The sequence below is a fragment of the Heterodontus francisci genome, chromosome 17 (assembly GCF_036365525.1).
Source record: "Heterodontus francisci isolate sHetFra1 chromosome 17, sHetFra1.hap1, whole genome shotgun sequence".
Lineage (NCBI taxonomy): Eukaryota > Metazoa > Chordata > Chondrichthyes > Heterodontiformes > Heterodontidae > Heterodontus > Heterodontus francisci.
In genome coordinates this window covers 7,177,877-7,203,822 of record NC_090387.1, presented here as the reverse complement: position 1 = coordinate 7,203,822, position 25,946 = coordinate 7,177,877, and the positions used below count along the sequence as shown (strand labels likewise).

At 53.1% G+C, this 25,946-nt stretch overlaps 1 protein-coding gene across 1 annotated transcript in view; it reads right to left on the bottom strand.

Annotated features, from left to right (window-relative positions):
* Positions 1-25,946, bottom strand: part of dync1li2 (dynein, cytoplasmic 1, light intermediate chain 2) — a 134,473-nt gene that overhangs the window by 58,349 nt on the left and 50,178 nt on the right. Inside the window, exon 5 of the mRNA XM_068049063.1 lies at positions 21,697-21,863. Within this exon, the coding sequence (XP_067905164.1) occupies positions 21,697-21,863 (167 nt within the window). The remainder of the gene's footprint in view (positions 1-21,696; positions 21,864-25,946) is intronic.

The window sequence follows — 25,946 nt, the reverse complement described above, 5'->3', positions numbered from 1 at the left end:
TCATCAAGAGAACACTGAAAGGACTTGTTTGACAGTAACACATGGTAACTGGTTGCCACATGACAAGTTAAAAATAGAACAGAAACCCTGGTAACTGGGGAAGAAGTATGCAGAGAAATGACAGGCCAGAAGGTGGACTTTCTGTTTCCGGCTTCATTTTTGAATTTTGGAGTTAGGAATGAACTGTTTAAAAGGGATTAGGGTTTTAAAAAATAAAACTGAAGGACAGAACCCCAGCTCAGCCCAGCCTGCTCCATCTCTTAAAAAAACCTACAGAGAAAGGGAGAGAACTTCCAAGGAGAGAAGAGCATTCTCAAGGAAGGAGAGAAGACCACAACCCAGTTCATCTTTCCAGCACCTCTCTATAAGACCCTGAGAAGTCAACTGTGTAAACTCATTTTGTCTCCTGTCTTTGAAGAGAAGCCTGCTAAATTAATTCTCAAGGCTGCCTGAAAAGATCTGTGCTAAAAGATCGCAGTGACCCTCCTGTGTGTACTCGGAGGCCAGACTGTATGCCTGTTTTGGAACACATCATATCCCATCTGCTGTTTTCTTCAAGAATGAGCAAGTATCCAGCCCAGGCATTTTTTTTTTGTCTGTAACAGAGCTCCAAACAAAAATCCCTTTTATTTTTCCGGTTAACTGGTACATGTGGGAGTGTATGCGTGCGAGTGTGAGGGGCTAAAGTAAAAAGGGAACTTTAAAATTTCCATCTGTGTGTTTATGCTTTACTTCATTACTGATTAAGACTGGTTTCATAATAAACTGATAATTTTGTTGTTCATGAAGGAAACCCGATTAGTGTGTTTTATTCTGGGAAACATGGAGTATATGATTGACTATTGACAAGTGGAAAAATTTAAATATATGTTGTGACCCCTGGAGAAGTGGAACTAGAATAAATAGTGTACTCCTCCCACCTCGGTTGTAAGCTTAACTTTGAAATTTCCTTGATGGTTTGTAAATGGGTATTTTGTGCTCAGTGCTGTGCTGATAGCACATTAGCTAGGCCACTTGGATGCTTTTATTACCTCTCTATTAAATCAACACTCTTGTCAAATATACATAATTAAAAGGTGTCAAGATGGACCAGTGACAAAAATGCAGGCTGGTGGGTTTCAAGGAGGGCCCTGCGGTCTGTGCCATGAATCGATCTCAGGCAGACTGTGACCAGCAGTATGGTTTATCAGCACCCCCAGGGCTATGGGAGGAGGTGGGGAAATGGTTCAGGATTCCTGTTCCTGATTGTCCAATAACCCCTGCTGGAACATGGATGCATGTGGAAGCGAGGACAGGACTAGTCTTTGCTTTGATTCTCACCACAGTTGAATAGCCTGCCAGCATGTAAACTTGCACCTGACAAATGGCCACGTGGGGTGAGGACATAGCGAGCAGCCGGTGCCTGTGGAACTGATGAAGTTACATAAGAACATAAGAAATAGGAGCAGGAGTGGGCCATTCATCCCTTCAAGCCTGCCCCACCATTCAATAAGATCATGGCTGATCTGACCCAGTCCTCAACTTCTCTTTCGGGCCTGCTCTGCCTAACCCTCGACTCAAGATTTCAAAAATCTATCTACCTCCTCCTTAAATACATTTAGTGACCTAGCCTCCACAACTCTCTGAGGCGGAGAAGAAATTCCTTCGCATCTCTGTTTTAAATGTCTGCCCCCTTCTTCTGTAATTATGTCCCCTAGTTCGTGATTCCCCCACTGGTGGAAACATCTTCTGAACATCTACTCTGTCAAGCCCCCTTAAAATCTTATATGTTTCAATAAGATCACCTCTCATTCTTCTAAACTCCAATAAATAAAGGCCTAACCTGTTCAGCCGTTCTTCATCTCAGGAATCAGCCTAGTGAAATTTTTCTGAACTGCCTCCAATGCTAGTACATCTTTCTTTAAATACAGGGACCAAAACGGTACGCAGTACTCCAGTACTCACCAACACCCTGTACAGTTGTAACATGACTTCCCTATTTTTAAACTCTAACCCCCTAGCAATAAAGGCCAAAATTCCATTTGCCTTCCGAATTACTTGCTGCACCTGCACACTAACCTTTTGTGTTTCATGTACAAGAACACCCAGATCTCTCTGTACTGCAGTATTTTGCAGTCTTTCTCCATCTAAATAATAATTTGCCTTTTTATTTTTCCTACCAAAGTGGATGACCTCACACTTTCCCACATTGAACTCCATCTGCCAAGTTTTTGCCCACTCACTTAACCTATTTATATCTCTTTGCAGATTCTTTGTGTCCTTATCACTACATACCTTCTCACCTATTTTTGTATCGGCAGCAAATTTGGATACACTACACTCTGTCCCTTCCTCTAAATCATTAATGTAGATAATAAGTAGCTGAGGCCCTAGGACCGATCCTTGTGGCACCCCACTAGTTACGGCTTTCCCACCTGAAAAAGACGCATTGATCCCGACTCTCTGCCTTCTGTGTGTTAGCCAATCCTCAATCCATGCCAACACATTACCCCCAATACCAAGTTGGCGCTTTCACACACGGAAGGAGGAGGGGGGAAATGTTATTTTCACAAGAAAAAGTTAGCACAAACCAGTTTCCCCCTCTTTTCATTTTCAGAACCTTTTTGAAAGCAAAAGTGTTGCTTCCTCCAGACAGTCTTTGAAAAGCAACCGGAGGCTGCGAGTGAGTCTTCCTGCTAATGGGACGAGTGGCTCGGAGGTAAGGGAGACAGCAGTGCTGAGGGGCGGTCTCTGTACAGGCAGCAGTCACAGCTGATGGAGATGTTTATTATCTGGTTCTACCTCTTTCCACGCACTGCTATGCAAATCCAGTTTCAACATGCAGCCCGAACTGGAATCGCTTCCTGCACTGCTTCAGCTGCTCTCCCAGCTTTTCTTTACCTCGATGATGGTGAGAACGTAGAACTCGCCACCACAGGAAGTAGTTGAAGCAAATAGCCCAGAGACATTGAAGGGGAAGCTAGATAAGTACATAAAGGAGAAAGAAATAAGAGGTAACGCAGAGAGGGTTAGATGCATTAGAGTGGGAGGAGGCTTGTGTGGAGCATAACCACCAGCATAGACCTGTTGGGCTGAACGTATGTATGCATGTATATATATTCTGCCCTCATGCCTGCAGTAGATTTCCCTGTATGAATGGGGCCAAAATAACCAAAGCATTGTACAGTTATGGCTGCGGAGAGAAAAGGTTAGGTCCACTTTGTTACAGTCAAGTGAGGAGGGGTTGAAGGGCTTCCATCTTTTCTCTCTCCTTGTTTGACCACAACAGGTTTAATTCTTTCTTAAAGTGGACGTATGGCCAATTCAGTTGGTATCTGACTACTTACTTGCTATGATCATAACAAGGACCAATCAGATAGGTTTTCTTGAGGTTAACAAAGCAAGAGGTTAACTTTATTGTACTTAAGCCGAACTAATAAAAATAATAACGAGCCAACTTTCACTAACACACATATACACACTAGAGGTTTGCGCACACACAAATAGGTTACAGTGCGGAAAGTTAGATTGGTTGAGTTAGCGTCCATAGAAAAAAGGGGTATACAGTCTGTGGGGTTTGGTGATTCATCTGACTTCTAGCTGAATTCGGTGGTCCTGAGGCTTTAGGTTTAAAGAGGTAGATGACTGGTTCAGTTGGTGTCTTGGAAACGGCGATGCTGATGATTTCCTCCAACGGAGTTTCTGATTGTAGCCGGAGATCAGTCAACAGGCAGGATGCGAAAGCTTTCAAGCTGGAAGAGAGAGCGTGAGAGACCCCACTCGGGTCTGCATGTGTCAGAGTCCAGTTGCTTCTCTCTCTGCTGCAGAAAGGCAAGAGCTTAAAACCACAGATGGAGAGGGGCTTGTTACATGACAGTCACTCAGTCATTCAAACATAGCAGTTAGCAGTATTTCTCTCTTGCTAAAAAGAACAGGTAGTTCCTTTAAACTTCCTGGGTCTTGGTTCTTGCTGGGGCACAAGCAGACATTTTGTCTCCCTCCTCACAAGCACTGCAGCGTAGGTTGCAGTGCTACAAATTAGGTAGCCATCTTAAGTTGCCAGCAAAGTTATCCTTTTTTAAATGTTCTTTTAAAATTTCTTCAAAAAAAATAAATTCAGCTCTCCAGTCAGTGGACCAAAGAAAATTATCATTCAACAAAGCCAGTTGGCATGACAACTTGTACAAAGTAAGTAGCTGACTGAGGGAAATGTAGCACTGACCATCTAGACCAGGAAGATCCCAAGTTTGATTGCTTTGTACGTGCAGAGTGAAGCAATCTCAACACCGGCAGTAGAGATGTTGTAACCAAGGGGAGACAGAAAAAAAAGTGGAAGATTGCTGCTCCTATCTGCTTTCCAAAGTAATTGAGACTTTCGTTAAATTGGGGAGGGGCGGTTTCCAGAACATTTTTGATCCACAGCAAGACACACAAAATAAACAAGGAGTTTGGAAAATCCAATCTATACATCATCTTTACAAAGAAATATTAGTAATTGGAAGAACACAGAGCAGGACTGTCAATACTACAGCCCAAGGGCCCGGAAATCTGTCCCTATTTGTCCTTATATTTCTTATTGTGCTTATGTTTCGCCTGATCAACTGTTGTGGAGATTTGGCAGGGGTTGTTCTTAGTGCTGTTGCCTTGGCACCCAAACAGTTGGACAGCACTGAAAGCATGAAAACATGTTCAAAGCGCCCAATTGTGAGCTGCGCTTCTCCAGCACAGACCTCCACAATAGTCTGCCACCATTTCAAAAAGCAACGCTTCCTTGAGTCTTTGAAGTTCTCGGCAGATTGAACGGACTATTTTCACTCCACTGCTGCCTGGTGTGAGAAAGTACAAAGAAAGACTTGGAAAATTGGGGCTGTTTTGTTAGAACGGAGGGGCTCAGAGGATGATTGGATAGTGGCGTTTAAAATTGTGAAGGGACAGGACAGAGTAGACAGAAACAACAACTTGTATTTATATAGTGATTTTAACATGATAAAACATCCCAAAGAACTTCACAGAAACATTAAAAAGCAAAATTTGACACAACCACGAAAGGAGATATTAGGGCAGATGACCAATTGCTTGGTCAAAGAGGCAGGTTTTAAGAAGTGTCTTGAAAGAGGAAAGCAAGGTAGTAGGGCAGAGGGGTTTCGGGAAGAAAATCCAGAGCTTGGCAGCTGAAGGCGCAGACACCAATTATGGAGAAATAAAATTGGGGATGCTCAAGAGGCCAGGATTAGAGGACTGCGGATATCAGAGGGTTGTGGGGCTGGAGGAGATTACAGAGATAGGGAGGGGCGAGGCCACGGAGGAACTCCCTAACTGGGAGCCAAGGTCAGTAAGAAAGGGAATGATGGCTGAATGGGACTTTTGTGCAAGTAAGGACACAACAGAATTTTGGATGAATTCAAGTTAATGGAGAATAGAACGTGGCAGGTCGGCCAAGTGTGTGTTGAAAGAGTCAAGCCTAGAGGTGATGAGGGTTTCAGCAACAGATGAGCTGAGGTATGGATGGAGCAAGGCTATGTAACCGAGGTGAAAATAAGTGGTCTTGGTGATGGCATGATTGTGTGGCTGGAAGCTCATTTGTGGATCAAGTATGAGACCAAGGTTGCGAACAGTATGGTTCAGCCTCAGACAGTGGCAGGGAGAGGGACGGAGTCAAAAGTTAGGGAATGGAGTGTGCAGCAGAGACGAAATACAATGGCTTCGGCCATCCAAATATTTCACAGAATAGTTACAGCGCAGAAGGCGGCCATTCGTGTCTTCAGTGGCTCTCCGAATGAGAAATTCACTTAGTGCCGTTCCCCTGCACATTCTTTCTTACAGAATCTCAATAGTTACAGCTCAGAAGGAAGATTGTTTCCAGTGATTGAGAAATAAGGGGTCATAGATATGATTAAATGCAAGAGATTGAAGGTGGGGGGGAGGGGGGGGGGGGGGTGGGGGGGAGGGAGGGGGAGGGAGGGGGAGAGGGGGAGAGGGAGCGAGAGGGGGAGGGAGCGAGAGGGGGAGAGAGCGAGAGGGGGAGAGAGCGAGAGGGGGAGAGAGCGAGAGGGGGAGAGAGCGAGAGGGGGAGAGAGCGAGAGGGGGAGAGAGCGAGAGGGGGAGAGAGCGAGAGGGGGAGAGAGCGAGAGGGGGAGAGAGCGAGAGGGGGAGAGAGCGAGAGGGGGAGAGAGCGAGAGGGGGAGAGAGCGAGAGGGGGAGAGAGCGAGAGGGGGAGAGGGCGAGAGGGGGAGAGGGCGAGAGGGGGAGAGGGCGAGAGGGGGAGAGGGCGAGAGGGGGAGAGGGCGAGAGGGGAGAGGGCGAGAGGGGGAGAGGGCGAGAGGGGGAGAGGGCGAGAGGGGGAGAGGGCGAGAGGGGGAGAGGGCGAGAGGGGGAGAGGGCGAGAGGGGGAGAGGGCGAGAGGGGGAGAGGGCGAGAGGGCGAGAGGGGAGAGGGGGAGAGGGGAGAGGGCGAGAGGGGAGAGGGGGAGAGGGGGGAGAGAGGGGGAGAGGGGGAGAGGGGGAGAGGGCGAGAGGGGCGAGAGGGGGAGAGGGGGAGAGGAGCGAGAGGGGGAGAGAGCGAGAGGGGGAGAGAGCGAGAGGGGGAGAGAGCGAGAGGGGGAGAGAGCGAGAGGGGGAGAGAGCGAGAGGGGGAGAGAGCGAGAGGGGGAGAGGAGCGAGAGGGGGAGAGAGCGAGAGGGGGAGAGAGCGAGAGGGGAGAGAGCGAGAGGGGGAGAGAGCGAGAGGGGGAGAGAGCGAGAGGGGGAGAGAGCGAGAGGGGGAGAGAGCGAGAGGGGGAGAGAGCGAGAGGGGGAGAGAGCGAGAGGGGAGAGAGCGAGAGGGGGAGAGAGCGAGAGGGGGAGAGAGCGAGAGGGGGAGAGAGCGAGAGGGGGAAGAGAGCGAGAGGGGGAGAGAGCGAGAGGGGGAGAGAGCGAGAGGGGGAGAGAGCGAGAGGGGGAGAGAGCGAGAGGGGGAGAGAGCGAGAGGGGAGAGAGCGAGAGGGGGAGAGAGCGAGAGGGGGAGAGAGCGAGAGGGGGAGAGAGCGAGAGGGGAGAGAGCGAGAGGGGGAGAGAGCGAGAGGGGGAGAGAGCGAGAGGGGGAGAGAGCGAGAGGGGGAGAGAGCGAGAGGGAGAGAGCGAGAGGGGGAGAGAGCGAGAGGGGGAGAGAGCGAGAGGGGAGAGAGCGAGAGGGGGAGAGAGCGAGAGGGGAGAGAGCGAGAGGGGGAGAGAGCGAGAGGGGAGAGAGCGAGAGGGGGAGAGAGCGAGAGGGGGAGAGAGCGAGAGGGGAGAGCGAGAGGGGGAGAGAGCGAGAGGGGGAGAGAGCGAGAGGGGGAGAGAGCGAGAGGGGGAGAGAGCGAGAGGGGGAGAGAGCGAGAGGGGGAGAGAGCGAGAGGGGAGAGAGCGAGAGGGGGAGAGAGCGAGAGGGGGAGAGAGCGAGAGGGGGAGAGAGCGAGAGGGGGAGAGAGCGAGAGGGGGAGAGAGCGAGAGGGGGAGAGAGCGAGAGGGGGAGAGAGCGAGAGGGGAGAGAGCGAGAGGGGAAGAGAGCGAGAGGGGAGAGAGCGAGAGGGGAGAGAGCGAGAGGGGGAGAGAGCGAGAGGGGGAGAGAGCGAGAGGGGGAGAGAGCGAGAGGGGGAGAGAGCGAGAGGGGGAGAGAGCGAGAGGGGGAGAGAGCGAGAGGGGGAGAGAGCGAGAGGGGGAGAGAGCGAGAGGGGGAGAGAGCGAGAGGGGAGAGAGCGAGAGGGGGAGAGAGCGAGAGGGGAGAGAGCGAGAGGGGGAGAGAGCGAGAGGGGAGAGAGCGAGAGGGGAGAGAGCGAGAGGGGGAGAGAGCGAGAGGGGGAGAGAGCGAGAGGGGGAGAGAGCGAGAGGGGGAGAGAGCGAGAGGGGGAGAGAGCGAGAGGGGGAGAGAGCGAGAGGGGAGAGAGCGAGAGGGGGAGAGAGCGAGAGGAGAGCGAGAGGGGAGAGAGCGAGAGGGGGAGAGAGCGAGAGGGGGAGAGAGCGAGAGGGGGAGAGAGCGAGAGGGGGAGAGAGCGAGAGGGGAGAGAGCGAGAGGGGGAGAGAGCGAGAGGGGAGAGAGCGAGAGGGGGAGAGAGCGAGAGGGGGAGAGAGCGAGAGGGGGAGAGCGAGAGGGGGAGAGAGCGAGAGGGGGAGAGAGCGAGAGGGGGAGAGAGCGAGAGGGGAGAGAGCGAGAGGGGGAGAGAGCGAGAGGGGAGATGAGCGAGAGGGGGAGAGAGCGAGAGGGGGAGAGAGCGAGAGGGGGAGAGAGCGAGAGGGGAGAGAGCGAGAGGGGAGAGAGCGAGAGGGGAGAGAGCGAGAGGGGGAGAGAGCGAGAGGGGGAGAGAGCGAGAGGGGGAGAGAGCGAGAGGGGGAGAGAGCGAGAGGGGGAGAGAGCGAGAGGGGGAGAGAGCGAGAGGGGGAGAGAGCGAGAGGGGGATGAGAGCGAGAGGGGGAGAGAGCGAGAGGGGGAGAGAGCGAGAGGGGGAGAGAGCGAGAGGGGGAGAGAGCGAGAGGGGGAGAGAGCGAGAGGGGGAGAGAGCGAGAGGGGGAGAGAGCGAGAGGGAGAGAGCGAGAGGGGGAGAGAGCGAGAGGGGAGAGAGCGAGAGGGGGAGAGCGAGAGGGGAGAGAGCGAGAGGGGGAGAGAGCGAGAGGGGGAGAGAGCGAGAGGGGGAGAGAGCGAGAGGGGGAGAGAGCGAGAGGGGAGAGAGCGAGAGGGGGAGAGAGCGAGAGGGGGAGAGAGCGAGAGGGGAGAGAGCGAGAGGGGAGAGAGCGAGAGGGGGAGAGAGCGAGAGGGGGAGAGAGCGAGAGGGGGAGAGCGAGAGGGGGAGAGAGCGAGAGGGGAGAGAGCGAGAGGGGGAGAGAGCGAGAGGGGGAGAGAGCGAGAGGGGAGAGAGCGAGAGGGGGAGAGAGCGAGAGGGGGAGAGAGCGAGAGGGGGAGAGAGCGAGAGGGGGAGAGCGAGAGGGGGGAGAGAGCGAGAGGGGGAGAGAGCGAGAGGGGGAGAGAGCGAGAGGGGGAGAGAGCGAGAGGGGAGAGAGCGAGAGGGGAGAGAGCGAGAGGGGGAGAGAGCGAGAGGGGGAGAGGCGAGAGGGGAGAGAGCGAGAGGGGGAGAGGGGGAGAGGGGGAGAGAGCGAGAGGGGAGAGGGGAGAGGGCGAGAGGGGGAGAGGCGAGAGGGAGGGGGGAGAGGGGAGAGGGGGAGGGGGAGAGGGGGAGAGGGGAGAGAGGGGAGAGGGGGAGAGGGGAGAGGGGAGAGGGGGAGAGGGGGAGAGGGAGGAGAGGGGAGAGGGCGAGAGGGGGAGAGGGCGAGAGGGGGAGAGGCGAGAGGGGGAGAGGGCGAGAGGGGGAGAGGCGAGAGGGGAGAGAGCGAGAGGGGGAGAGAGCGAGAGGGGAGAGAGCGAGAGGGGGAGAGAGCGAGAGGGGGAGAGAGCGAGAGGGGAGAGAGCGAGAGGGGGAGAGAGCGAGAGGGGAGAGAGCGAGAGGGGGAGAGAGCGAGAGGGGGAGAGAGCGAGAGGGGAGAGAGAGAGGGAGAGCGAGAGGGGGAGAGAGCGAGAGGGGGAGAGAGCGAGAGGGGGAGAGAGCGAGAGGGGGAGAGAGCGAGAGGGGAGAGAGCGAGAGGGGGAGAGAGCGAGAGGGGGAGAGAGCGAGAGGGGGAGGGGGAGAGAGCGAGAGGGGGAGAGAGCGAGAGGGGGAGAGAGCGAGAGGGGGAGAGAGCGAGAGGGGGAGAGAGCGAGAGGGGGAGAGAGCGAGAGGGGGAGAGAGCGAGAGGGGGAGAGAGCGAGAGGGGGAGAGAGCGAGAGGGGGAGAGAGCGAGAGGGGGAGAGAGCGAGAGGGGGAGAGAGCGAGAGGGGGAGAGAGCGAGAGGGGGAGAGAGCGAGAGGGGGAGAGAGCGAGAGGGGGAGAGAGCGAGAGGGGGAGAGAGCGAGAGGGGGAGAGAGCGAGAGGGGGAGAGAGCGAGAGGGGAGAGAGCGAGAGGGGAGAGAGCGAGAGGGGGAGAGAGCGAGAGGGGAGAGAGCGAGAGGGGGAGAGAGCGAGAGGGGGAGAGAGCGAGAGGGGGAGAGAGCGAGAGGGGGAGAGAGCGAGAGGGAGAGAGCGAGAGGGGAGAGGAGCGAGAGGGGGAGAGAGCGAGAGGGGGAGAGAGCGAGAGGGGGAGAGAGCGAGAGGGGGAGAGAGCGAGAGGGGGAGAGAGCGAGAGGGGGAGAGAGCGAGAGGGGAGAGAGCGAGAGGGGGAGAGAGCGAGAGGGGGAGAGAGCGAGAGGGGGAGAGAGAGAGAGGGGGAGAGAGCGAGAGGGGGAGAGAGCGAGAGGGGGAGAGAGCGAGAGGGGGAGAGAGCGAGAGGGGGAGAGAGCGAGAGGGGGAGAGAGCGAGAGGGGGAGAGAGCGAGAGGGGGAGAGAGCGAGAGGGGGAGAGAGCGAGAGGGGGAGAGAGCGAGAGGGGGAGAGAGCGAGAGGGGGAAGAGAGCGAGAGGGGGAGAGAGCGAGAGGGAGAGAGCGAGGGGGAGAGAGCGAGAGGGGGAGAGAGCGAGAGGGGGAGAGAGCGAGAGGGGGAGAGAGCGAGAGGGGAGAGAGCGAGAGGGGGAGAGAGCGAGAGGGGGAGAGAGCGAGAGGGGAGAGAGCGAGAGGGGGAGAGAGCGAGAGGGGGAGAGAGCGAGAGGGGAGAGAGCGAGAGGGGGAGAGAGCGAGAGGGAGAGAGCGAGAGGGGGAGAGAGCGAGAGGGGGAGAGAGCGAGAGGGGGAGAGAGCGAGAGGGGGAGAGAGCGAGAGGGGGAGAGAGCGAGAGGGGGAGAGAGCGAGAGGGGGAGAGAGCGAGAGGGGAGAGAGCGAGAGGGAGAGAGCGAGAGGGGAGAGAGAGGAGAGGGGGAGAGAGCGAGAGGGGGAGAGAGCGAGAGGGGGAGAGAGCGAGAGGGGGATGAGAGCGAGAGGGGGAGAGAGCGAGAGGGGGAGAGAGCGAGAGGGGGAGAGAGCGAGAGGGGGAGAGAGCGAGAGGGGGAGAGAGCGAGAGGGGGAGAGAGCGAGAGGGGGAGAGAGCGAGAGGGGGAGAGAGCGAGAGGGGAGAGAGCGAGAGGGGAGAGAGCGAGAGGGGGAGAGAGCGAGAGGGGGAGAGAGCGAGAGGGGAGAGAGCGAGAGGGGGAGAGAGCGAGAGGGGGAGAGAGCGAGAGGGAGAGAGCGAGAGGGAGAGAGCGAGAGGGGAAGAGCGAGAGGGGGAGAGAGCGAGAGGGGAGAGAGAGAGGAGAGAGAGGGAGAGAGCGAGAGGGGGAGAGAGCGAGAGGGGGAGAGAGCGAGAGGGGGAGAGAGCGAGAGGGGGAGAGAGCGAGAGGGGGAGAGAGCGAGAGGGGAGAGAGCGAGAGGGGGAGAGAGCGAGAGGGGGAGAGAGCGAGAGGGGGAGAGAGCGAGAGGGGGAGAGAGCGAGAGGGGGAGAGAGCGAGAGGGGAGAGAGCGAGAGGGGGAGAGAGCGAGAGGGGGAGAGAGCGAGAGGGGGAGAGAGCGAGAGGGGGAGAGAGCGAGAGGGGGAGAGAGCGAGAGGGGGAGAGAGCGAGAGGGGGAGAGAGCGAGAGGGGGAGAGAGCGAGAGGGGGAGAGAGCGAGAGGGGGAGAGAGCGAGAGGGGGAGAGAGCGAGAGGGGGAGAGAGCGAGAGGGGGAGAGAGCGAGAGGGGGAGAGAGCGAGAGGGGGAGAGAGCGAGAGGGGGAGAGAGCGAGAGGGGGAGAGAGCGAGAGGGGGAGAGAGCGAGAGGGGGAGAGAGCGAGAGGGGGAGAGAGCGAGAGGGGGAGAGAGCGAGAGGGGGAGAGAGCGAGAGGGGGAGAGAGCGAGAGGGGGAGAGAGCGAGAGGGGGAGAGAGCGAGAGGGGGAGAGAGCGAGAGGGGGAGAGAGCGAGAGGGGGAGAGAGCGAGAGGGGGAGAGAGCGAGAGGGGGAGAGAGCGAGAGGGGGAGAGAGCGAGAGGGGGAGAGAGCGAGAGGGGGAGAGAGCGAGAGGGGGAGAGAGCGAGAGGGGGAGAGAGCGAGAGGGGGAGAGAGCGAGAGGGGGAGAGAGCGAGAGGGGGAGAGAGCGAGAGGGGGAGAGAGCGAGAGGGGGAGAGAGCGAGAGGGGGAGAGAGCGAGAGGGGGAGAGAGCGAGAGGGGGAGAGAGCGAGAGGGGGAGAGAGCGAGAGGGGGAGAGAGCGAGAGGGGGAGAGAGCGAGAGGGGGAGAGAGCGAGAGGGGGAGAGAGCGAGAGGGGGAGAGAGCGAGAGGGGGAGAGAGCGAGAGGGGGAGAGAGCGAGAGGGGGAGAGAGCGAGAGGGGGAGAGAGCGAGAGGGGGAGAGAGCGAGAGGGGGAGAGAGCGAGAGGGGGAGAGAGCGAGAGGGGGAGAGAGCGAGAGGGGGAGAGAGCGAGAGGGGGAGAGAGCGAGAGGGGGAGAGAGCGAGAGGGGGAGAGAGCGAGAGGGGGAGAGAGCGAGAGGGGGAGAGAGCGAGAGGGGGAGAGAGCGAGAGGGGGAGAGAGCGAGAGGGGGAGAGAGCGAGAGGGGGAGAGAGCGAGAGGGGGAGAGAGCGAGAGGGGGAGAGAGCGAGAGGGGGAGAGAGCGAGAGGGGGAGAGAGCGAGAGGGGGAGAGAGCGAGAGGGGGAGAGAGCGAGAGGGGGAGAGAGCGAGAGGGGGAGAGAGCGAGAGGGGGAGAGAGCGAGAGGGGGAGAGAGCGAGAGGGGGAGAGAGCGAGAGGGGGAGAGAGCGAGAGGGGGAGAGAGCGAGAGGGGGAGAGAGCGAGAGGGGGAGAGAGCGAGAGGGGAGAGAGCGAGAGGGGGAGAGAGCGAGAGGGGGAGAGAGCGAGAGGGGGAGAGAGCGAGAGGGGGAGAGAGCGAGAGGGGGAGAGAGCGAGAGGGGGAGAGAGCGAGAGGGGGAGAGAGCGAGAGGGGGAGAGAGCGAGAGGGGGAGAGAGCGAGAGGGGGAGAGAGCGAGAGGGGGAGAGAGCGAGAGGGGGAGAGAGCGAGAGGGGGAGAGAGCGAGAGGGGGAGAGAGCGAGAGGGGGAGAGAGCGAGAGGGGGAGAGAGCGAGAGGGGGAGAGAGCGAGAGGGGGAGAGAGCGAGAGGGGGAGAGAGCGAGAGGGGGAGAGAGCGAGAGGGGGAGAGAGCGAGAGGGGGAGAGAGCGAGAGGGGGAGAGAGCGAGAGGGGGAGAGAGCGAGAGGGGGAGAGAGCGAGAGGGGGAGAGAGCGAGAGGGGGAGAGAGCGAGAGGGGGAGAGAGCGAGAGGGGGAGAGAGCGAGAGGGGGAGAGAGCGAGAGGGGGAGAGAGCGAGAGGGGGAGAGAGCGAGAGGGGGAGAGAGCGAGAGGGGGAGAGAGCGAGAGGGGGAGAGAGCGAGAGGGGGAGAGAGCGAGAGGGGGAGAGAGCGAGAGGGGGAGAGAGCGAGAGGGGGAGAGAGCGAGAGGGGGAGAGAGCGAGAGGGGGAGAGAGCGAGAGGGGGAGAGAGCGAGAGGGGGAGAGAGCGAGAGGGGGAGAGAGCGAGAGGGGGAGAGAGCGAGAGGGGGAGAGAGCGAGAGGGGGAGAGAGCGAGAGGGGGAGAGAGCGAGAGGGGGAGAGAGCGAGAGGGGGAGAGAGCGAGAGGGGGAGAGAGCGAGAGGGGGAGAGAGCGAGAGGGGGAGAGAGCGAGAGGGGGAGAGAGCGAGAGGGGGAGAGAGCGAGAGGGGGAGAGAGCGAGAGGGGGAGAGAGCGAGAGGGGGAGAGAGCGAGAGGGGGAGAGAGCGAGAGGGGGAGAGAGCGAGAGGGGGAGAGAGCGAGAGGGGGAGAGAGCGAGAGGGGGAGAGAGCGAGAGGGGGAGAGAGCGAGAGGGGGAGAGAGCGAGAGGGGGAGAGAGCGAGAGGGGGAGAGAGCGAGAGGGGGAGAGAGCGAGAGGGGGAGAGAGCGAGAGGGGGAGAGAGCGAGAGGGGGAGAGAGCGAGAGGGGGAGAGAGCGAGAGGGGGAGAGAGCGAGAGGGGGAGAGAGCGAGAGGGGGAGAGAGCGAGAGGGGGAGAGAGCGAGAGGGGGAGAGAGCGAGAGGGGGAGAGAGCGAGAGGGGGAGAGAGCGAGAGGGGGAGAGAGCGAGAGGGGGAGAGAGCGAGAGGGGGAGAGAGCGAGAGGGGGAGAGAGCGAGAGGGGGAGAGAGCGAGAGGGGGAGAGAGCGAGAGGGGGAGAGAGCGAGAGGGGGAGAGAGCGAGAGGGGGAGAGAGCGAGAGGGGGAGAGAGCGAGAGGGGGAGAGAGCGAGAGGGGGAGAGAGCGAGAGGGGGAGAGAGCGAGAGGGGGAGAGAGCGAGAGGGGGAGAGAGCGAGAGGGGGAGAGAGCGAGAGGGGGAGAGAGCGAGAGGGGGAGAGAGCGAGAGGGGGAGAGAGCGAGAGGGGGAGAGAGCGAGAGGGGGAGAGAGCGAGAGGGGGAGAGAGCGAGAGGGGGAGAGAGCGAGAGGGGGAGAGAGCGAGAGGGGGAGAGAGCGAGAGGGGGAGAGAGCGAGAGGGGGAGAGAGCGAGAGGGGGAGAGAGCGAGAGGGGGAGAGAGCGAGAGGGGGAGAGAGCGAGAGGGGGAGAGAGCGAGAGGGGGAGAGAGCGAGAGGGGGAGAGAGCGAGAGGGGGAGAGAGCGAGAGGGGGAGAGAGCGAGAGGGGGAGAGAGCGAGAGGGGGAGAGAGCGAGAGGGGGAGAGAGCGAGAGGGGGAGAGAGCGAGAGGGGGAGAGAGCGAGAGGGGGAGAGAGCGAGAGGGGGAGAGAGCGAGAGGGGGAGAGAGCGAGAGGGGGAGAGAGCGAGAGGGGGAGAGAGCGAGAGGGGGAGAGAGCGAGAGGGGGAGAGAGCGAGAGGGGGAGAGAGCGAGAGGGGGAGAGAGCGAGAGGGGGAGAGAGCGAGAGGGGGAGAGAGCGAGAGGGGGAGAGAGCGAGAGGGGGAGAGAGCGAGAGGGGGAGAGAGCGAGAGGGGGAGAGAGCGAGAGGGGGAGAGAGCGAGAGGGGGAGAGAGCGAGAGGGGGAGAGAGCGAGAGGGGGAGAGAGCGAGAGGGGGAGAGAGCGAGAGGGGGAGAGAGCGAGAGGGGGAGAGAGCGAGAGGGGGAGAGAGCGAGAGGGGGAGAGAGCGAGAGGGGGAGAGAGCGAGAGGGGGAGAGAGCGAGAGGGGGAGAGAGCGAGAGGGGGAGAGAGCGAGAGGGGGAGAGAGCGAGAGGGGGAGAGAGCGAGAGGGGGAGAGAGCGAGAGGGGGAGAGAGCGAGAGGGGGAGAGAGCGAGAGGGGGAGAGAGAGAGGGGGAGAGCGAGAGGGGGAGAGCGAGAGGGGGAGAGCGAGAGGGGGAGAGCGAGAGGGGGAGAGCGAGAGGGGGAGAGCGAGAGGGGGAGAGCGAGAGGGGGAGAGCGAGAGGGGGAGAGCGAGAGGGGGAGAGCGAGAGGGGGAGAGCGAGAGGGGGAGAGCGAGAGGGGGAGAGCGAGAGGGGGAGAGCGAGAGGGGGAGAGCGAGAGGGGGAGAGCGAGAGGGGGAGAGCGAGAGGGGGAGAGCGAGAGGGGGAGAGAGAGAGGGGGAGAGAGAGAGGGGGAGAGAGAGAGGGGGAGAGAGAGAGGGGGAGAGAGAGAGGGGGAGAGAGAGAGCGAGCGAGCGAGCAGGGGAGCTACTGTTTTTACACAGAGTACTGAGACTGGAATGCACAGATGAAGCAGAGACCGTCAGCATTTGAAAACAGGTTAGCAAGGTTGAAGATAAAGAGAAAGAAAAGGGCACAAAGGGATATGGGAACAGGGCACCCACATGGGATCAGGACTACTGTGCGTGGAGGATAACCATGAATTTGCACTAGCTGGACTGAACAGCCCCCATTGTGTTGTAATTCCTCCGTAACTTTCTCACTTACTGTGCTGTTCAATGCAGCATTCTATTGCAGTACCTGATCTTTGCCAGAAGATGTCACTTTTAGACTAAATGATCAGGATACAGCAATAGCGTGAATTGGGCTGTGTCTGAATGCATGCCCACTGACTGTAATGTTACTGCCAATCTTTACACAGGCCTGAGTGCTGATTAATACTGGAAGATTCCAGGTTCACTTTGTAATCAGATCTCCGCTCCAGCAGCACTTACAGCACTGCTCAAAAGGCCAGGATTAGAGGACTGCAGATATCTTGGAGGGTTGTGGGGCTGGAGGAGATTACAGAGATCGGGAGGGGCGAAGCCATGGAGGGATTGAAAACAATGATGAAAATTTTTAATCAAGGCACTGCTTAACTAGGAGCCAAGGTCCGTATGAAAGGGAGTGCCAGGCGATAGTCCTGGGGGTGCTAATAAACTATACTGCTGACACACCCTTAGAGCACAGCTCACCACCACCTTCTCAAGGTCAATTAGGGATGGGCAATAAACGCCGTCCTGGCCAGCAACACCCACATCCCATGAACGAATTTTTTTTTAAACGGTCTCTGCACCCACTGGGTTAAAAAGGGTTTAGGGTGGGGAGAGGTGTATTTCGAAGGTGGGAAATCAGACAGTGGCTCTTGATCACTGCTTCAAATGAAAATGTTGCCATTGGTTAAACGGAGAGGTAACGCCTATTATAATCCAAAAAGCCAGTTAGTGACAGATGGAACCCGAGACAATCTTTGCACATTTTTATAAGTACTTATTTACAAGAGTTACGCATTGCAAGCATACGCCTCCTAACCCAACAACCACAGTTTCAGTCTGTGTCTATTTATAGAGGCACAAGTGAATGCCCAGTTAATGCCCAGCCACCTGCATACAATTAAAAACAATTAATAGGCAATTAACATTGTCAACTTCAGTTGAATGCCCCAGCTCCCCTTTCTGGGTCCATATTTGAAAAATGGTTACCTGCACTCGTGAGACTGTACCCCATCATGAGTCAAGGCTTTCAGAAGAGATGGGGAGTAACACCACAACCATGGAATCATGAAGTTTAAGAGTCTCTCAATGTTAAGTTAACAAACCAAATAGACAATGAAAAGGATTGACATGAAAAATACTATCACCAGACATAACTAAGCCCTAGAATTCAAGACTGAGGAAGCTGCCTCAGGAATGCAGGCAGACAGAAACCTGGATATATCAGTCCATTCCTTCCTCAAGCCCGATGCAATCAAACTGCACAACAGTTTTAATGTGTATGTGTGAATGTACAGTGGCCTCAAAATCTGCATACTCACCAAATTATGCAACCAATGACAGACAGGAAAAGATTCTCTGGTCCAGCCTGTCCCACACAATACAATGGCTGTACCTCTATATGGACAATAACTTCACAAAATGTGTGTGTATTTGAAAAGCAATAAAAATTAAGGAATACTGAAGTACAATATCCAATGCCACATTAAAAACAGATTTTAACAAGTATGACCAGGCTCGATTGGGTGAATAAGATGTATTCTGTGACGCATTTGCAAAACCACTCCAGCAGTTTAAATATAGCAGAAATTTATTAACATCCAGCAGTGAGCTAAATGCTAGTAATTCAATCAAGTTGTTCTGGTGACACAGCAAGCAACAGCAATGCCGGAGTGTCTTGAACATCAGCAGACACAGACTGAATTACTAATTCAAATTCATCGTTATTTACTTGTTCCTCTCGCCGAAGTTCATTGAATAAATGAAATGTAAGGCCAGGCGTGATACTGAGCTACAGACCAGGTACATCTGGAGTTTGGGATTGGGCCCAGCCTGTGCAGAGACAGCGACCTCAGTTGGGGCAGCGGTGCAACAATTATTGTGTCCCAAGTTTGTGGGGGAAGAAGGTTGACTAGACTAATACCTGGAATGGGTGGGCTGTCTTATAAGGAAAGGTTGGACAGGCTAGGTTTATATCTGTTGGAGTTTAGAAGAGTAAGAGGCGACTTGATTGAAGCATATAAGATCTTGAGGGGTCTTGACAGGGTGGATGTGGAAAGGATGTTTCCTCTTGTGGGAGAATCTAGAACCAGGGGCCACGATTTAAAAATAAGAGGTTGCCCATTTAAGGCAAGATGAGGAGAAATTTTTTTCTCAGAGGGTTGGGAGTTTTTGGAATTCTCTTCCTCAAAAGGCGGTGGAAGCAGAGTCTTTGAATATTTTTAAGGCAGAATTAGGTAGATGCTTGACAAGTAACGGGGTGGAAGGTTATGGGGGGTAGGCAGGAATGCAGAGTCAAGGTTACAATCAGATCAACCATGATCTTGTTGAACTGCGGAGCAGGCTCGAGGGGCCAAGTGGCCTACTCCTGCTCCTAATTCGTATGTGCATAAAATATGAGCCAGACAAGGGAGTGGACAGTTCATAATTACACAAGCAGCAGCTAGTATATGGGACAGACCACCCAACGAAGGCAACAGAAATGGACAGTGTCGAACAATTCACAAAATCACAATTGTTATAGAAGGCGGCCATTCGGCCCATCGTGTCCACACTGGCTCTCTGAAAGAGCAATTCCCTCAGTTCCATTCCCTTGCACATTCTTCCTCTACATATAGCTGTCTAATTTCTTTTTGAATGCCTCAATTGAACCTGCCTCCACCATGTTCTCAGGCAGTGCATTCCAGATCTTAACCACTCGCTGCGTGAAAAAGTTTTTCCTCATGTCACTTTCGCCTCTCTTACCAAATACTTTAAATCTGTGCCCTCTCGTTCTCGATCCTTTCACAAGTGGGAACAGTTTATCTACTCTCATCAGACCCCACATGATTTTGAATACCTCTACCAAATCACCTCTCAGCCTTCTCTTCTCCAAGGTAAACAGTCTTAACTTCTCCAATCTATCTTCATAACCGAAATTCCTCATCCCCGGAACCATTCTCGTGAATCTTTTCTGTAGTCTTTCCAATGCCCTCACATCTTTCCTCAAGTGCACAGCCCGGAACTCGACGCAATACTCCAGCTGAGGCCGAACTTATACAAGTTCAACATAACTTCCTTGCTCTTGTACTCTATGCCCCCATTAATAAAGCCCAGGATACTGAATGCTTTATTAGCCGCTCTCTCAACCTGTCCTGCCACCTTCAATGACTGTTGCACATATACACCCAGGTCCCGCTGCTCCTGCATCCCCTTTAGAGCTGGACCCTTTATTCTATATCGTCTCTCCATGTTCTTCCTACCAAAATGAATCACTTCACATTTCTCTGCATTGAACTTCATCTGCCGCCTGTCTGCCCATTCCACCAACTTGTCTGTGTCCTTTTGAAGTTCTACACTATCCTCCTCATAGTTCGCAATGCTTCCAAGTTTCGTATCATCTGCAAACTTTGAAATTGTGCCCTGTACACCAAGGTCTAGGTCAATAATATATTTATATTTAAATATATATATATTTCAATATAATTCAAGAGAGGGGCTTGAAGAGTATGAGACATACCTAGAAATAGTGGATGCATTGGTGGTCATCTTCCAAGATTCTAAAGGCTCTAGAACAGTTCCTACAGATTGGAGGGTAGTTACTGTAACCCCACTATTTAAAAAGGGAGGTAGAGAGAAAGCAGGGAATTATAGGCCAGTCAGCCTGACGTCGGTAGTGGGGAAAATTCTAGGGTCCATTATCAAAGATTTTATAGCAGAGCATTTGGAGAACAGCGGTAGAATCAAAAGGGAAATCATCCTTGACAAATCAACTAGAATTCTTCGAGGATGTAACTAGTAGAGTTGATGAGGGGGAGCCAGTGGATGTGGTTTAGTTGGACTTTCAGAAGGCTTTACACAAAGTCCCACGTAAGAGATTAGCATGTAAAATTAAAGCGCATGGGATTGGGGGTAGTGTATTGCGATGGATAGAAAATTGGTTGGCGGACAGGAAACAAAGAGTAGGGATAAATGGGTCTTTTTCCGAATGGCAGGCAGTGACTAGCGGGGTACCGCAGGGATCGGTGCTAGGACCTCAGCTATTCACAATATACATTCATGATACAGGTGGCAAAAACAGGAAGGCAGATTATCATCTGAACTGCTATAAACTGAGAGAGGGGAATATGCAGCAAGACCTGGGTGTTCTCGTACACCAGTCGCTGAAGGTAAGCATGCAGGTGCAACTGGCAGTAAAAAAGGCAAATGGTATGTTGGCCTTCATAGCAAGAGGATTCGAGTACAGGAGCAGGGATGTCTTGCTGCAATTACACAGGGCCTTGGTGAGGCCACACCTGGAATACTGTGTGCAGTTTTGGTCTCCTTATCTGAGGAAGGATGTTCTTGCTATAGAGGGAGTGCAGCGAAGGTTTACCAGATTGATTCCTGGGATGGTGGGACTGATGTATGAGGAGAGATTGAGTCGGTTAGGATTATATTCGCTGGAGTTCAGAAGAGTGAGGGGGGGGATCTCATAGAAACCTATAAAATCCTAACAGGACTTGACAGGGTAGATATAGGAAGGATGTTCCCGACAGTGGGGGAGTCCAGAACCAGGGGTCATAGTCTAAGGATATGGGGTAAACCTTTCAGGACTGAGATGAGGAGAAATTTCTTCACCCAGAGAGTGGTGAGCCTGTGGAATTTGCTACCACAGAAAGCAGTTGAGGCCAAAACATTGTATGTTTTCAAGAAGGAGTTAGATATAGCTCTTGGGTCTAAAGGGATCAAAGGGTATGGGGCGAAAGCGGGAATAGGCTACTGAGTTGGATGATCAGCCATGAACACAATGAATAGCGGAGCAGGCTTGAGGGGCCCAATGGCCTACTCCTGCTCCTATTTTTTATTTTTCTATGAGAGAGTGAGTAGTGTGCGGGATTTTGTGATCGTCCCCCCAACACAATGGTCTTTTCAGTTCTTTGTATTTATGCAGGAAAACTCAGGGGTATCTTCAGACCGAGATGGAACCGATCACAAACATGATGCACCACTCCCACATACACATTGCTAAAACCAATCACTACATCACTCCAGCACTTTCATTCCTCCACTTTTCACCTTTCCTATAAACAACAACATCCGACATATTTCTTCTTTTTACATTTTTCCTCGGGATGTAGCCTTAGTACTGCCATCCCTAGTTGTCCTGGGGCAGTGGTGGTGGACCTACTTAAACTGCTCCACTGCTCTGAGTGACGGTGTTCCTAAAATGTTGTTACAAAGGAAGCTCTTGGATTATGACATAGCAATGATGAACATCAATGCACAGAGTTGTGATAATGCGTAATTTGAGAAATAACTTGGGAGTTACTTTGCTGTTCATGATATATTTCAATATTCCACAAACAGGAATGCTCTTTCTTATCCCCTTACAACATGACATCGCAGAGATGTCTGTTGTTTGTATTCCCCATCCTTACTGGGACAAGAACACCAACAGGCACGACAAACATTGCCAAGTAAAATGTTATTCTCGCTTCTCAAGGCACAGACTGTTGCTGGGGTTGAGTTTCATGGGAATGACAGCCAGCCAGCATCGCAAGGTTGACCATTCCTCATGTGTGAGCCTAAACAGAAGGGTCAGGCTATTTGATGAGAGGAGGCAATCAATGTGAGGCCCAATCCTGCACTTATCAAATACACACACACACACTTTCTAACTGAGGCCACTAAAAAGGCAATGAGCCCAACTGCACTGCACTGACTGCTGGTCCGAAGATCAACTAACTAGGTATAAACCAGGGCCTTTCCTGATCTAAATGAATCACCTGATCACGAGGCAGTATGCGTTTACCAACCACACTACCTGTATCAAGTACAAAATTGGCAACTACTTCTGCACAGAACAGCGATTGCATTTGAGATGAATTCTCCCGCAGCAACACTCCAGCTACTAAAAACCTTAATTAGCTCCGACTCAACTAATTTGCAGATTTATTTTTTTGCAATGCTGAGCCTCACGAGATAACAATCCTACCTTTGTGCAGACGACCAGTACAGGAATGCCCAGATTGTGCGTTAGTACATTCTCGCCCAGCGGCAAAACCACCTCCTCGTCTTCCTGACCAGACATTGGGGCTCTCCTCTGTGGGGACCCGTGAGATCCCTCCTCAGGCTCTACGTACTCCTGGAATTCCTTCACCACTAAGGACAGAGAATACACAAAGGGCATAAAACTGGAGCAAAAAAAGGCATCCGGATCATCAATCCCGCTCTTCCAATAGTCAGTTCACTTCAAATCAGGAGCCAGCTTTTGCTTTACTCCTGCAATCCAAGATCTACTTTTTCTCTCCCCAACTCCCATGTGATTGAAAACAGATGCATCCTCAACTCTAATCCTCAACAGTTATAAATCCAGTTCCTTTGTAAAAAGGCATCAATGAAACAACAATTAGCTACTTGCAGCAGTAGTCTATTTCACATTTTTGCTGTCCTGTGGGGAAAACCTTTCTTTCGAATTTCACATCTTGCTTGAGGCTGTGAATTTTGTAATATCTCCTCAGGTTGGGTTCTCACTATCCGAGCCAGTTACAAAAGTCACAGTCTCTAGCAAGTCTAGTAGTTAAAATGTAGAAACCCATGGAAAAGCTAGTCACAGTACACTGAGATTTATAACTAAAGTAAGTTCCTGATTTTCAGTTTTCAAAAGGTACAAGCAGTGCTTGCATCATATTTTGAAGACACGGAGTGCAAAGCACTAGGTGGAGACTAACTTGATCACAGCCATGGTTGGCAATCTTACTCAATATTAGAGCCAGTTCCTGAATCATAGTTAGATCATTTATTTTCTCCCCAGAGAAGCTGGTTAACTACAAAAACGTTCATGTTATCCACACCAAAAGACCAACAAAGCTCATTCTCACTGCCTTCATACAAGTCAGATTGACTCAGTTGGTTTCATTTTCTGCTCCAAATCAGAGGTTTCTGGGTTAAAGCCCCACACCAGATTTAAGCAAACCGTTTAGGTTGACACTTAAATGCAGTACTGAGCAAGTGCTAAATTACTTCAGTCGACAAGTTAGAGCAAACCTCAAACTGCCTGCTCAGGTGCACTTTGAGGAGCGCCCATCTTGTCAAGATTCCTCCTTCAACCAACACGACTAAAAACAGACTACAAAGAATGAACTGCACAAAAACAGTCCATTCAGCCCACTTGAAACTCTTCCACTTGACTTCAGCGCATTGTATCAGCAAATCTTTCTATTCCCTTCTCTCTCATGTACTTATCTAGCTTCCCTTTAAATGCATCTAGGTTATTCACTTCAACTACTTGTGGTAGTGGGTTCCACATTCTCTCCACTCTCTGGGTAAAGGACTTTCTCCTGAATTCCCTATTGGATATATTCATGCCTGTCTTATATTTATAACCCCTAGTTTTGGGCTCCCTAACATCACAACAACTACCCTATCATCATAATTTTAAAAGACATCTATTGGATAACTCCTCAGCTTTCTCTTTTCTAAAGAGCTCCAGTATGTTTAGCCATTGACTGATAAGTTATAACCCCTCATTCTGGCACCATCCTTCGAAATTTGATTAGCCAGTTACTCCAGGCAAGAGCGTATTGTAAGGTCAATGGTACTGGTGGGTGTAAACGGACAATCAATGATAGCGAGACACATCTTTTGCTGGATCTTGCTGTCACGATTAACGTCACATTTCCTATGTATGTACGGATACCCAGTGCCACATTGTCAGCACTTGGGAACTGGGCACGCTTGAAGCAGTGTGGGCTCCTGTTTCAGAGTTATTTCTACACAGAGACCAGAACCAAACAACAACACAAAGACAGCACATCAAGTGAAACCAGAACTACTAGAAAGATAAAAGCACCGAAACTGAACAGAAGAGGAATTTTCACACTGGAGTAGATTTGGCACATGGGAGATCAGCCCCAATCCACACGTTGCTTGTTTATATTTTTAAAGGGGGGGGGGGGGCATAGGGGTTGTAAACCAACATTGCTCTCCCACAATCTGAACTACAAAATGCTGGTAAAAAACACCTCGAAACAATCCTCACCATAACACGGGCTGACAGCAGCTATGCAGAAAGAAAGGAACTCCTGAACAGCAGTAGCTAATTACCACATGACAAACAGCGAACACACTCCCAACTACCAGTGAACATCCAGTAATCTAACATGTCCTTCCTCAGAGGCATTGAAAAAACGAATTAACTAGGTGTTGGAGGCTGAACAGACTAGTGATCGCACACCATCTTAGAAGCTGCCTGCCGCACTTCAATTGTTATATTGTTCTTAGCAGCTGCTGCCGATCCTTCCAATTTGTGTTGCCTGCAACCAGCAGTCAAATGAAGGTGAAGGGCCTTCTTCGTTGTACAACAGACCTCCCCCACTACCAAGAGTGCCTTTATCCCATCTTTGCTTTCAAACAACATCCTTGGTCTCCTGGTAAACCAGTGGCAAAGTGGAAACGCATGCACAGAGCAGCTGAGATTTTGGCTAATGTGGTTGGACCTCAATACAAGAATACCAAACCTCATATGTTGCTTGATGTAAGACAAGGGAGTTGGTAGCCAAATGCTATAGACTTAGACTCAAAATTATCAAATTTTAGAACAGTAACCAGAGGAGCAGATATGTAGGCGAATCTGAGAGGTGCAAAAATAATAGGGTAATAATAGTAGGGGATTTGAACTTCTCCAATATTAACTGGGATAGTTTTCATGCAAAAGGCTTAAAAGGGGCAGAATTCTTAAAATACAGGAGAGCTTTTAGAGCCAGTTTGTAGAAAGTCCAACAAGAGAAGGGACAGTACTGGACCTAATCCTAGGGAATGAAGCCGGTCAAGTGTCAGTGCGGGACCATAACTCTAAGGTTTAAGGTAGTTATGGAAAAGGACAAAGATGGACCAGAAATAAAGGTACTGAATTGGGGCAAGGTCAATTTCAATATGATAAAACAAGATCTGGCCAAAGTGGAATGGGAGCAGCTATTTGTAGGAAAGTCTACATCACGTCAGTGGGAGTCATTCAAAGAGAAAGTTGTGAGAGTTCAGAGCCAACATGTACCCGTTAAGGTGAAGGGTAGGACTAACAGGCCCAGGGAACCCTGGATGTCAAGGGATATAGAGTGGAGGATCAGGGGGAAAAAAAAGGAGGCTTACAGCAGATCCCAAGCGCTGAAAACAGCGGAGGCCCTAGAGGAGTATAGAAAGTGTAGGGTGGCACTTAAAAAAGTAATTAGGAGAGCGAAGAGGCAACATGAAAAAACACTGGCGGGCAAGATAAAGGAAAATCCCAAGGCGTTTTATAAGTATATTAAGGGTAACAGGATAACTAGGGAAAGAGTAGGGCCCATTAGGGATCAACGTGGCAATGTGTGTGTGGAGCCGGAGGACACAGGTGAGGTTTTAAATGATTACTTTTCACCGGTGTTCACTATGGAGAAGGACGATGTAGGTGTACAGATCAGGGAGGGGGATTGTGATATACTTGAACATATTAGCATCAAACGGGAGAAATATTAGCTGTTTTAGCGGGCTTAAAAGTGGATAAACCCTCAGGCCCAGATGAGATGTATCCCAGGCCGTTATGTGAGGCAAGGGAGGGGATTGCAGGGGCTTTGACACAAATTTTCAAATCCTCTCTGGTCACAGGGGAGGTACCAGAGGATTAGAAGACAGCGAGTGTGGTACCATTATTCAAGAATGGTAGTGGGGATAAACCAGGTAATTACAGGCCGGTGAGTCTAACATCAGTGGTTGGGAAAATATTGGAAAAAGTTCTGAGGGACAGGATTAATCGCCACTTGGCGAAGCAGGGTTTAATCAGGGATAGTCAGCATGGCTTTGTCAGGGGGAGATTGTGTCTAACGAGCTTGATTGAATTTTTCGAGGAGGTGACTAGATGCGTTGATGAGGGTAAAGTAGATGATGTAGTACACACGGATTTCAGTAAGGCTTTTGATAAGGTCCCGCATGGGAGATTGGTTAAGAAGGTAAGAGCCCATGGGATCCAGGGCAATTTGGATCCAAAATTGGCTTAGCGGCAGGAGGCAGAGGGTAATGGTCGATGGTTGTTTTTGCAATTGGAAGTCTGTGACCAGTGGTGTACCACAGGGATCGGTGTTGGGACGCTTGCTGTTTGTATTGTACATTAGTGATTTAGACGTGAATATAGGAGGTATGATAAGTAAGTTTGCAGATGACACGAAAATTGGTGCTGTCGTAAATAGTGAGGGGGAAAGCCTTAGATTACAGGAC